This window comes from Vespa mandarinia, chromosome 17 (genome assembly GCF_050613455.1).
Source record: "Vespa mandarinia isolate Hongniang chromosome 17, ASM5061345v1, whole genome shotgun sequence".
Classification (NCBI taxonomy): domain Eukaryota; kingdom Metazoa; phylum Arthropoda; class Insecta; order Hymenoptera; family Vespidae; genus Vespa; species Vespa mandarinia.
This window is the reverse complement of record NC_140826.1, coordinates 1853135-1867346: the sequence shown is the minus strand read 5'-3', so window position 1 is coordinate 1867346 and position 14212 is coordinate 1853135. Positions and strand designations below refer to the sequence as shown.

The 14212-nt window shown below is 27.5% G+C and overlaps 1 protein-coding gene across 1 annotated transcript; it reads left to right on the top strand.

Annotated features, from left to right (window-relative positions):
* The first annotated feature begins 618 nt into the window (after window positions 1-618).
* LOC118449848 (E3 SUMO-protein ligase RanBP2) lies at window positions 619-13830 on the top strand. The gene is made up of 20 exons (XM_035884958.2): window positions 619-838; window positions 1726-1951; window positions 2025-2201; window positions 2336-2648; window positions 2846-3153; window positions 3226-3326; window positions 3409-3529; window positions 3597-3806; window positions 3925-4045; window positions 4119-4284; window positions 4415-4572; window positions 4675-4825; window positions 4903-5146; window positions 5232-5455; window positions 5574-10239; window positions 10301-10549; window positions 10642-10998; window positions 12726-13036; window positions 13139-13264; window positions 13384-13830. Exons 1-20 carry the CDS (start codon window positions 767-769, stop codon window positions 13435-13437), a joined length of 8355 nt encoding a protein of 2784 aa, XP_035740851.2. The 5' UTR covers window positions 619-766; the 3' UTR covers window positions 13438-13830.
* The last annotated feature ends 382 nt before the right edge of the window (window positions 13831-14212 follow it).

Below are 14212 nucleotides of genomic sequence, written 5' to 3'. Positions count from 1 at the left end.
AAATATAATAAATAATTATCAAGAATTTTCTTAAATATATTAGATATTGAATAAATATTACATTCTTCAGTTGATTCATGTGTATATATATAGAATATAGAGTTACATAGTGATTATTGAATATGATATTTTCATTTTCACTTTTTGTTTTAAATCTATTAATTAGTTGTAGTAATTAACATTTAATTAAAAAAATGAAAAAGTTATTAATAACTTGCTTATTAATTACATACATTACAGATCAATTACAATATTAATTACATTATTTGTATCACAAATACAATAAAAAATTGTGAATCACTGTTTGAAGAGATTTAAGAAGAAAACGTTTATTTGTTTAAAATTTAAAATATTGAGAAACAAAGTCTATAATTATTAGATTATAATGATTATATCAAATATAATAAATAAAATGAAATGAAATGTATATATTAATCATAGTAAACAATTCATTTATTCGAAAAATATGAATAAAAAATTAAATTTATTTGAAAGGCTTGTATTCATGCACTTACGTAGATTTTATATTAAGTTATCACTAGGTTTTTTAAAAATATTTCTAGCGATAAGTGTTTGCGATACTAGAAATATCTCATTTAGTGTCGTGGCATCACTGAAAACCGTTTGAAAGAGGAGATTTACGTTGTAGAAAGCGGCACCTCGTATCAAGGTTTTTTTGGTGTTTTGAACTATACCTTAATAAAGTGCTAGTTATAATAATCTGTCGCAATTTTGTGAAATAAAACGCATTGTAGTGACCTGAAACATGTTTCGGTCAAAAAAAGACGTTGATCGTCACGTTCAAGATATTTTTCGTAAACTGAAAAACGACAATGAGGTATGGCTTGTTTTTAGCACGGAGAGACCGTCTAAAATGAATGACCGTTTTGTTACGTTCAAGGCGCGCACTCGTAACGTTTTTAAGTGATTAACTTGTTTAGAAAAGAATTATTCGAATTTTTTAACAATATGAACTCATTTTCTGCTTAACACATGTTTAAATACGGTCTTCTCTTTGTTAATTACATTGTATTGATCTTTTAATTTTAATATAGTACAGTTATATGAATCTTCATAACCTATTCTGTAGAAACTTAAATAAGTGTGCTCTCCTTAACGTTACTATGCTCGGGTAACATTATTTTCAAATATACCAAACATTTTTTTAATAAAAATTATTTTCTTTGAAGAAGTAAATCAAATTATAGAAATTGATCATTTCAAGGTCATTTTTTCTAAAATTTTAACATTATAGAAATGTTTTTAGAATAAAATTTAACTGTTGCTTTGTAACTATTTTATAAAAGATATAACAAAGAATTTTTGAATGCAGTGTTTTATAACAGTGTAATCCCTATGGTAATTGTTCTTTACCAAAATATTTCAATTTTTTGAAATTAACATAATAATGCATAACTTATTTATATTTACAATGTTTGATAATTTATAAATTTTGAAGAATATTAATGACTTTGAAATCTGAAAATTTGTAACTTTGAAATAATCTTAATTTCTATTATTTTATTATTTTATTATCTCTTCAAATTAAACAATTTTCATGTAGAAGAATTTTTGGTATCTTTGAGTATTACAAAGTTATTTGAAATAGTAATATTATTATTATTAAAACGACTACAGAAATTATTAAAAAGGAGTAGTTAATTATTAAATTTATTATATTATAACATAAAGATTGACTTATAAAACATATTTTTTTACTTACAGAAACCATACCGTTGTTATAATATAGCTAAATTATATTATCAAGTAGGAGATTATGAATCTGCCAAGAGATATGTGTCTTCTTACTTGGAAGTACGAGAAGAATCACCAGGCGCACATAAGTTATTAGGTCAAACTCTTGAAGCGTTAGGAGAAAAAGAAGCAGCATTTAATCAATATAAATTATCTCTTGAATTAGATGCAAGTCAAAATGATTTAGTTTTAAAAGGTATATTCTTAAATATTAACGATAATATAAAACAGATAATTATTGTAATAATTTATTTATTATTTTATATCAGTTTGTGAATTATTGGTTGATATGGATACTGGTACAGATGTTAATCGTATAAGATATTGGGTAAAGAGAGCCGATAAACAATTTCCACATCATCCTATAATTTTCAAATTAAAAGAGAAAATGTTAATGGCAGAAAGACCAAATGATAGTAGCGAAGATCTTGAAGCTTTAATTGCATGTAAGTGTTAAAATATTACTTATTTAAATTAATATTAGCAAATATTTAAAAATATGTAATCTTCAATCCTAAAGATTATAAATATGTTATATAATATTTTTGAATTATTCATTACAATTAATTCTTTTTTTTAGCCGAGTTATCCATCAGGCCAACAGATGTCGATTTGCGTATTAAATTAATTAAATATTATATGGCAAAGCAAAGATTCAATGATGCTTATAATCATGCTGCTAACGTAGAAACAACATATTGTCACAGAAATAGCATTATGTGGTATCAATCGCTCAGTGAGTTATTGGGAAAATGCAAAAAGAGCAAACAAGATGATTGGTCATTTTGGGTGTTTTATATATCCACATTAGAAAGATATGCAGCACTTTCTTTGAAGGAGCATGGCAATGAAACAATTAAAACAATACAGGAAGCAACGCAAGCAGTATTTAAGTATGTCACAATAAAAGTTAATTACATTTAATTGAAAATAATATTAGAAAAGTATTAAAATTTGATAAAAATTATTACTTTCTATTACTAGAACATTATATAATATAATATTGCTATAATCTTTTTATTATAATTTTATCATTATAAATTATTTATAAATTTTTATATATTTATATATTTTCTTTTTCTTTTTTCAGTTTTGATCAAGTTTTGACTGAATTTAAATCACAAAATTTATCTGATTATCCAACTTACACAGAAGAGATGTTAACACATATGTGGGGTCAATTGCATTTTCATTTAGCATGTTTACTATTACGAAAAACTAAAAGAGAACAAGGCAGTTGGGATGAAGCAAGTCAACTTTGTGCAGTTCTTTTTTTATTTGCATTACATGTACATCCTGTAGATTCTACAGCTTCATGGGCTATTCATGGGAAAGATCAATTTAAAAACTTAGTTTCAGTATGGTATAGAGAAGGATCGTACAGATGTAGCCAGGCTGGTATGTTTAAGGATGAACTATTAATGATTTAAGAGTATGAAAATTATTTTATAAGTGCTTCATCTTGTTTAGGTAACGTTCTTCAGGATTGTGCAAGAAATAATGTCAAGAAACTGATGAATAAGATTAATACATTTTTCTTCACAGAAGCATGGAGAGAAAAAATTTATCGGGTATTATGAATATCTTATTTAGTATATAACAGTTAATATTATTAATATTTCTTATTTACATGCATATAATATATATTTCTAGAAAAGTTTTGCATCCAAACTGTATCAACAACATATAAAACCTTCATATTTTTGCAATCATACAGTTTTTAATCCACCTCTTCGTTTGTGTTTACCAAATGAATTAAAACGCTATGATGAAGGTACATTTTATTTTTTTAGTCGATTAGATATAATTTTAAAAATTATTGCAATTAAGTTTTATTTCAGTTTCGGAAGAAGTATGGCCAGATTCGTTACATCATCATGTTTGGCTTGGTATTAGAAGTCGACTTCAAAATACTCAAAAGAAGGATCAGACATATCCACAGCAGTATTCACATGTATTTCCAGAATTGCAATTTTCTGTTCATAATCTAAATCAAGCTGGTCCTGACACATTATGTAAATTAGACATTGACGCATTTTTAAATGCTGCAGGTTAGTTGTAGAAGTAATTAGTTGTAGAACATTATACTATGTTAATCGTTAATTATAATATAATGTTTGATAATGTGATTGGATTAAAAAACATTCATAAAAATATTTTTATTTTTAGTTTTATGTGCTGCTGTAATGGTTGAAGATCAGCAACAAAGAGGTTTCTTAACTCGAGAAAGACTTCCTACTTTACCAGCAGATTTAACTAGTTCCCTTTGTACATCTGCACAAGAGAAATGGTATTAATAATTTCCTCTCATTATCTTTATTAATATTTGCAAATTGTTTAAATAAAGGAGTTTACTTTCATAGGTGGTCATATGCATATAAAATGTACTCTAGAAAAGAGACATTAGAAGGGGATTTAGGAGAGATTAGACAAGAATTACGACGAGGTTTAGAAGTTGTTCGTTGTATCGGCAATCATGGTTTGCATCCAGTAGTTCTGGTACATTTAGCACGATTATTTCATCATAGGGTAAATATCGATTAATTTTTTATTTTTAATATTAATTTTAATATTAATTTTAATATTAATTTTAATATTAAAATTTTGTATTAAAAATATCTGAAAGTTTAGTTTTATAATATATGCTATGATAATTAAGGTAAAAATATTAAAAGAAAAAGACCCAGAGCATCTTGACATTAGGCCCTTAGAAGTTCGATATGAACTTTATTGGTCAACTGTTATACCTCTTCTTGAAAGATTGCAAAATAATCAAACTATACGTGTAACAAATTCTAAATTATTTAATTATGAAGGGTAAGTATATATTGTTTATGTAATTAAAACATTGTTTTATTCTTTGTAAATATATATGATATTTTATTTATGTAACTATATTTAACTTATTTGTAAGAATAGAAAGAACATGAGTAATGCAGAATTAACTAACGCTTTAGAAGAAGGTAAATTACTTTTGGCTCAACGCTTTTTACGGAGTAAACAATATGAGGAAGCAATTGATGCATTGCAAGTATTGAAATGCCCAGAAGCTACATTTCAGCAAGGACAAGTAAGATCTTTTCCTTTACTTTTTTTTAATTTTTTTATTAATTTATTTAAAAATAAAATATAATTTGTTTGAAATAGATTTATAAAATTCTTGCTGACGAAATAGTCGATTCTATGCCTAGAGAAAGCTTAACATCAGAAATAAGATCACAGCATATTATTATGCTCTCGAAAGCTAGAAATTGTTATTATCTTACTTTAGATCGATTACGTAATCCAGGAATGAATCTGGAACATCCATTAGATTCGGAACTGTGTATACATATTTCAGCTATAGAAAATGAATTAAAAAGGATCGATCCAGATTTATCACAAGGAGACTGTAAGTTAAGAATAGGATTTTATATTTATTGTACATATTATAGTATTTATCTAGTTTTATAATATTTTATGTAATCATATTGCAGTAAGTAGAAATGAGTGTGATGTGTTATCAGATGAAAGTTATTCACCTGCACATAGTGGAGTTGATCATCCTATAACGAATCCTATATCTTCTTTAACTGGATTAGGCACTCCTGTGAATATATTAAGTACACCACAAAAAAATAGTCATCGTACTCCAAAACAATCTAGTACACCTTGTAGACCACAACATCAAGATATTATGGATTTATCAAGGAATCGCACGGTAATTTGATAAGTTTTATATATATATATATATATATATATATATATATATATATATATATATAGAGAGAGAGAGAGAGAGAGAGAGAGATAGTATTTAAAACTCTTTGTATGTTTAGGAAGCACGCCCAAGTCCTGAACGGCTTGATGCTCAGATACGTCAAATGATGCACACTAGAGATACTGTTATGCAAACAATCATAGAACAAAATAAAATGATAATGGAAAAGATAGATGAATTAACAAAAGAAATGGCAGAATTAAGAAAAGATTCTCAAAAACAACGTGTTCAACCAGTTAATTTTAATTCTAATATAGAAGACGATTTATATGTTTTTGGCGAAGAAGACTATGGTGATATAAATTATACAACCAATCAGTCAGCACCAACATCTTCCATTTCTGGAAATATATTTCCACCATCTCATAGACATCCTTATTCACCATTAGTATATCCACCAGCAACAGCTTTCCAAGGTTATTATCAAGGAACTATACCATTTACTGATCCAAATGCACAAGCAATTCCACCTTTATATCCTCCGAATGTTTATCCAATCCCTGTGTTGTATCCTAATCGACCTAAAGTACCAGACATGTTACAACAAGGTCTCTTTGCTGCATCAAGATTGGCAACTCAATTGAGTGATCTTATACCACCAACAAATATATCATTGCAAATGCCAATGCAGAAAGTTGAAGTAACGAAGCCTCAAACTATAGTAAAAGATACTTCTACCAAGAAATCTCCACCTGTAAATGTTGTAATAACTACTTCAGACACATTACCAACTACGGTACCATTAGTGCAACCTACTCTGAGTGTTACTATTCCTGCTCAATATAGAATGGGAAATACTTCTACTGTTACAACTACTACAGAATCACAGAATGTACCACATTGTTATCAAATCTCTATGCCACCTCAAGCTACTATTCCAACAACTATCAATTTATCACCTTTGCCTGCAACGCTTACATCAACACCTGCAAATATTTCACTATCGGAAATACCAAAAAGCAATAATATTGAAGTACGCACAGCTAGTTCACCAAATAGTTCTGCTGAACTACATGAACCAGAACACGACCCAATACCAGATTTTGTTCCTGTCATCCCATTGCCTGCTGAAGTTAAAGTTACAACAGGCGAAGAAGATGAAGTTACATTATATTGTGCACGCGCAAAACTTTTCCGTTTTGTGGATAAGGAATGGAAAGAACGTGGCGTTGGAAATGTAAAATTATTACGAAATGCAGAAGGGAAAATTCGTTTGTTGATGCGTAGAGAACAAGTTTTAAAAATATGTGCAAATCATATGTTAAGACCTGATATGGAGTTAACTAGTATGCCAAATAATGATAAAGCTTGGATTTGGGTTGCGAATGATTTTGCAGATGAAGAAGTAAAGATTGAAAAACTTTGTATTAGATTCAAAACCGCAGAAGAAGCTCTCTCATTCAAACAACATTTTGATAGTGCCAGAGCCAGCTTAACATCTATTAATGAAAAAGTATTGAATGAAACTGATAATAAAGCGGCGACCAGTGTTAAAATTTCCGAAGGAGAGAACAATTATTCATCATCTCTCGTTACTTCAACAGTCATAAATAATGTACCGTTAGATAAAGAAAAAACTGCCACATCTACAGCTGTTGTTGGTGGATTTTCCTTCACTTCAAAGCCAATCATTCAAACGGTTTCTACTGGAATAGAAAGTACATCTCAGAAACAAAATGAAACAGCAAAAGTAAGTCCATTTGTAGGTTTTTCATTCAATAAACCTGAATTCAACAAAACACCTGAGGTCATAATCACCTCGACAACATCCAAAAATGTATCTACACCTATAACAACAATACCAGGAACTGGTTTTACTTTCTCAATTGGTATGCGTGACGTAACTACAGTTACTACGTCTCAAACAGCAGCAATTGTTTCTACAACTTCAGCGTCTCGTGTCCCATTAAGAAGACTGCATGCACCTGCACCTGCAACATTAATTGCTACAACTACAGCAAGCGGTATCACTCAAAAATCTGAACTACCTGGCCAAGAGGCATGTGAAACAAAAGTTTTATTTGAACAAAAAGCAACTCTTCAACGACAATATAAAGATAATAAAAACTGGGAGAATAAAGGTACTGGACAGATGAAAATTATATTGAATGTAAAAACAGGAAATTTGAATTTATTAATGCATAGAGAAGAGGATTCAAAAGTCTGTTATAATCAAGATGTATCAGCAGAAATGAAATTTAATATTAAGTCTATAAGCAAAAATGTTATTAATTGGGTTGTTTATGATGCTAAAGGAGAGAATAAATTGGAATCATATTCTGTAACATTTAAAAGCCTAGAGCAAGCATCAAAATTCTATGATATTCTTATAAATGATCAACAGAAAAAGAAAAAAGATAATATTTCTAGTGATGTGAAAAAATATGAAAATAAAAAAATATCCGAAACATCAAACGTAATTACAGAAAATAAACAAGTACCATTATCAGAATTATTTAAGCCATCTCCAGAATCTTGGGAATGTAATGCATGTTACACTAGAAATGATGGTAAACAATCAAAATGTCTAGCATGTGGAGAATCGTCTCCTTCTGCAACTTCTAATGTACCTACTGGAGCAGTTGAATCCACGCCATCTTCTCAACAAGTGCCACTTTCTCAGCTATTTAAAAAACCTTCTGGTTCATGGGAATGTAAGGCATGTTATATTTCCAATTTGGAAACATATAATTATTGTATTGCTTGTGATAGTCCTAAAGATCCATCTATGCCACCTAAACAAAAGACAAGTGGTTTCGGATTATCTTCTGAATCAAAACCTACATTTACTTTTGGTATTCCTCAAGAATCTATTAAAGATACAAGTGGATTTACATTTCGAATAAACAAGTCAGTAGATGGAGCTACAGATGAATCTGCGAATAAAGTACAACTTAACACAGCAATAAAATCTAGTCCAATAATAGGCATATTTGGAGGAATGCAACAACAAAATACTTCAACATCTCAAGACACACAATTTACATTTGGTTGTCCTGAGAAATCTTTTGGGTTTAATTTTACAGCAAAATCACCCGCAAAATCACCCGCCAAATCACCTGCAAAATCACCTGGTGCTGCAGAAACTAGTGACGAAGAAGTCGTTGAAAGTGATGATATTCACTTTTCACCGATAATTCCAATGCCAGACGAGATAGAAGTTAAAACTGGAGAAGAAGACGAGGAAATACTTTATAGTCATAGAGCTAAATTATTCAGGTATGATTCTGTAGCTAAAGAATGGAAGGAACGTGGATTAGGTGATATTAAATTATTAAGGCATCATCAAACTAAAAAATTAAGACTGATAATGAGACGAGATCAAGTACTGAAATTATGTTTAAATCATTGTCTCTTACCAGAAGTAGAATTTAAACCAAAAGATGAAAAAACTTGGCTGTGGAATGCTGCAGATTACAGTGAAGGAGCAATTGAGTACATGCAATTTGCGTGTCGTTTTAAAACTTCAGAAATTGCAGCAGATTTTAAAAAAGCTATTGATAATGCTAGAAAATCAGAAAAATTATCATCAAACAATGAAATTGTTCAAGACGAGCAAATACAACAACAAAATACAAAGTCCTCTCAAGATATTCAAATTATATATGAATTAAAAGTTACACCTGAAGAGAGAGATGCTGCTTTAAAATTACAATTGCCAGAGAATTTTTATGCTTATAAGCAAAAAGAGGATTGTCCAGGATGTATAGGATGCAAAGAATCAAGTACACCACTAATTGAAGATTCACAAACTCAAGGAGAACTAAAGACTAATGGAACTTCAAGTTCAACAATTTTAACTTCAAAGACATATATTGCTCCCGTGAATACAAATTCACACATTAATGAAATTAAAACTTCAGATAATGGAAATGGAAAAGCTCAAACAAATGCTTCTACTAGAATTTCATTTGTGACAAAATCAGATAATTCTGATGCAAAGAGTGCAGTCACAGTTAAACCAAATACATCTACTACTTCTAATATATTTGGTTTTTCTACATTATCTGTTGAAGACAAATCTACTCCTTTCAATGACAAGAAATCAGCTGGATTTTTATTTGGAGCGTCGGTTTCTTCTCAACCGACATTAAATGATAACTTGATAACAAGTGGATCAATTGATCAGTCTAATAAATCTACAGAGGATTCAAATAATGCGTTATCAAAATGGTTTGGTAATAGTAATGTAAAAATTTGTGAACCAGTTGGTACGAATCAACAATCTAGCAGTTTTCCTACTTCTGTTGGGAATTTATTCAACAAGCCACAATTTATTCCGAGTAAATCACTTGTAATGCCTAACTTTGGATCTAGACTAGAAATCAGCACAACATCAAAACCGGTAGATACAGGATTAGTGGAATCATTTTTAAATACAACAGGAAGCAGTTCATCATTAACTTTTACAAACACATTTAGTAATTTATCTACAACAACTAACACTACTACCCCCAGTTCGACAACAATATTTGGTATGACAACCAATACAATATCAACTGGAAATGCTTTTAGAACTGGCTTTGGAACGATGGGTGCAATCTCATTAGTTGGTAATACTTCAGCACCATTTTCAAGTAACTTAAACTTTGGTCCAGCTGATTCTACATTACCAGAAGACACATCTAACAAAGATGATAATATTGGTGATTTCTTGACACAAAGTAATTTAACATTTTCTTCTTTAGCTCAGAAAGGCCCACAATTAGAAGCCTTTAAAAAAGGTATGAATCAACGTTAATTATTTTAAAGAATTACAATATATTATATAATTTTTTTCCACAGATCCGAACTTTTCTTTTACTGGAACTGGTTCATCTGTGTTCGGTTCAAAAATAACTTCATCGGTTCCTAATAAATCAACAACAGAAGAAATAAAACAAAACCAACGAGATAAAGATAAAAAAGATGATAACGACGAAGATGAATGTAATGAAAATGAAAATGATCAAGAACATGATCCTCACTTTGAACCTATTATTCCAATGCCAGATGCTATTGAAGTACGAACTGGTGAAGAAGATGAAGAAAAAAGTAATTATTTGATTTAAGCTTACTTATTTTATTTTTTGATCTTCTTTATATCTAAGAATATAATACTAAATTGAAAATAAATATATTTTCAGTATTTTGTAATAGAGCCAAGTTATATAGATACAATAATGCTACAAAAGAATGGAAAGAAAGAGGAGTTGGAGAAATGAAAATTTTACATCATGCCAAATATGGATCATATCGATTATTATTACGTAGAGAACAAGTTTACAAAGTTGTATGTAATTTTCTAATCAAACCAGACACAGAGTTCCGTCCGCTTTCTACGTCGGATCGAGCATGGATATGGGCAGGTATGAATCATGCGGAAGAAACTCCATGTGTCGAAGAGCTTGCAGTTAAATTTAAAACTTCAGAGTTGGCAGCACAATTTAAGGAAATTGTCGAGAAAGTACAACAAACACTACGTGAAAGACAAAGTGAACAAGGTAGCTAATCTTAATTTTTTTGCTTAGTAATCATTACTGATATTCATAATAGTTTTATTGCATGAAGTTCAAATATTTTTTTCTTTACCTTTTTTCTTTTTCTATTATGTAGAATGTTTTATAATTAAAAAATTTATGTATGTATAACGATATTTAATTTTATAAATTGAGCGATACATCTTTTCTGTGAAATGTCAATTGTATAACATTACTGTAAATGTAAGTGTATATAAGAAATGTAAAAATACATATATTGCTTTATTTAAATTGACGATTAACATATTGGAAATAATATTTACAAAGTTTTGTTTTTATAGACAGCTTTTATGATTTAATTCTTGTCTTTGTAAGATATTCTACAAATTTTCATATCGAAATTATTTTACTTTCAAAATAGATGTGTAGTAAACACATTTTATAATATAATAAAATCAAATATTACTCAATTCTATATTTAAATGTTATATAATAAAATGTTATAAAATTGTTAAAAGAGCTAAGAAATGCATTTTTACATTTAATATATAACTTTCATATTAAAAGTCGCTTATAATATAGCTTTGGCGATGTTAGATAATAATACTTTTTTTGTGAACAGAATGTTATTCAATTTATTGAAATATTATTTTAATTTAAGAAATTTTTTTGATTTATATATCATATTTAGTGCTTGTATTAATTATGAATTGATTAATTTTTGATATATCTCCTTCTAGTAAATAAATGTGTTTTGTATCAAATTGGCGATAATATAAAAATAATTCAATGTAACAATATTTTTTTGATTAACATTAAACCAATGTTTTTATAGGACAAAAATATGAATGAAAGATATATGAATATATAATTTAATTAAGCACAATGATATTTAACGAAAAATAATATGTATTTATATAACAACTATGATCAACTATTCAATTGTCATGTTTATTTTTAATTTTTTCATTTATAATATATAAACAAAAAAGACAAATTTCATTTTTTCATTTGTTTATAATCCTATGTAATTTCTCAAATTTTATGTTTATGTATTAAATAAGATTTTTCATTTGTAATAAACTATATTGACGTAATAGTAATAATAATAATAATAATAATAATAATAATAATAATAATAATAATAATAATAATAATAATAATAATAATAATAATAATAATAATAATAACAATAAAAATAAAAATAAAATGCAAAATGTTAATTTACGAACATCCTAGATAATAAATAAGTGATAAATACATGATTTCTGAAAAGTACACACTAAATAATAGAGAACTATTAATAATATTAATACAACTAATACCAGATATAACAGTTATAGCAATTTATATATTTAACAATTAGACCAGATATAACAATTTATATATTTTATTATATTATGTAAGTTTGGAAATATTATCTACTCAATTTATAATAATTTTTAAAAAAGTATTTTGTATCATTTATATTTTCTTAGATTCATATAGTAAGAATAAAAATATATAATTTCTTAAATGCATATATTTCTCGAAATAAGATCGGATTTTGTTTTTTTTTTACAGGTATATGTCATATGAATTATAATTGACTTTTATAATTTTATGAATTATGTCATGATTGTTCACAATATGCTGAAATAAAATTTAATTCTTTTTGACTTTTTTTAATAAGTTGTATAATAATCAGAATCTTGTAGTTAAGTGTAATAAATTATGTCTTTGTTTTATATACATCTATATTTGTTATATAGATATCAAATATAACAGAGGAATTGTGCAAGAAGATCAAGAATGTGTTGATGAGATTGATGATGAAATCGATGATCAAGAGGATGTTGATGATGAAGATGATCATGATGAGGATGAAGGTTCATTATTTTTTGAAAAAAGAGCCACTTTATATACAAAATCAAATGATGGAACAAAATGGATACAGATAGCTTTAGGAACATTGGCAATATATTATGATTCAAATATTTTTGGTGAAAAAATAATATTTAAGGCTGATGGATCTGGAGAAATGTTGAGTAATACGATAATTAGTATGACCACCGAAATGCAGGTAATTTTTATTAACAAATATAAGAATGATATAGAAAAGAATTTTTGTTTAAATCGTTGTAGATTGTTTCGTTATTTAAAATATTTTGTTTATTTTTTCCAGCTCGAAGGGAAAAAGTGTATTTGGACTGCTATCGATCATGCTTTAGAGCCTCCTACAAGCCGTACTTTGAAAGCAATTTTTTCATCTCCACAAGCAGCGGAACAAATGCATAAAATTTACATATGTGTAAGTATAGAAAAACATTTTTATAAACAAATATATAATAACAAATTTTATATATATTAAAAATTTTCACTTTTTAGTTTTAAAGAAATTATATCATGTTTTGGTTGAATTATTTCCAGGGATTGGAATGTGCTAAACAAGCCGATATTAGTGAACAAGTAGAGGAAAAATAAGAAAGTTCTTTGTAATAGCTAATTATTACGATCTCCCTTGTAAACATAGAATGTATTGTTATTGAAGTCTCACTAGAGGAAATTTTTTACTATACTTTTTATGTTTTCAAGACATAGTCTATATACAAACAAATGACATTGATGTAGATATTACATGACTATTGTTATTATACAACTCTCTATTTTAGTCCATGTATTTATCAAAATAGTATAAGTAACAAAAAAAGAATGTTTTCATAATTTTATTCTGTATTTGATATCTCTAAGAAAAACAAAGTAAAAAGAGTAAATTGAAATACTCGATAAATAAAAAGAAGTGTGTGCCAATCAATTTGTCCTAATGATTGTCTTATAACAAACAGATAAAATTTCATGCTTTTTATTAATAATTATTAAATAACGATTTTTTATTATTTTGCATTTATATAAGTATTTAAGTCGTCTAAGATAGAAATATTATAAATGCGATTATGCAAAAATCTATTATTTTATTACATGTAAATATAATATCAAAGATATTCTATTATGATATAACTTCTTGACTAGAGTAATATAGTAATATAGAAATATTTTCCAAATTAGAAAAAAATTCTTAATAACATTCTTTAGAGTAACAATAAGTTTCTATAAAATAGAAATTAAATAAAAGACTTCACTATGTAAACGATTTTAAATCATTAAAAATAATTTCTTTCAACATCTACAAAAGATAATATGAAGTTAAAATACTGTTCTTATTAGCTATTCTTTTTGTCTTCTTACTATTAGTCCAAAG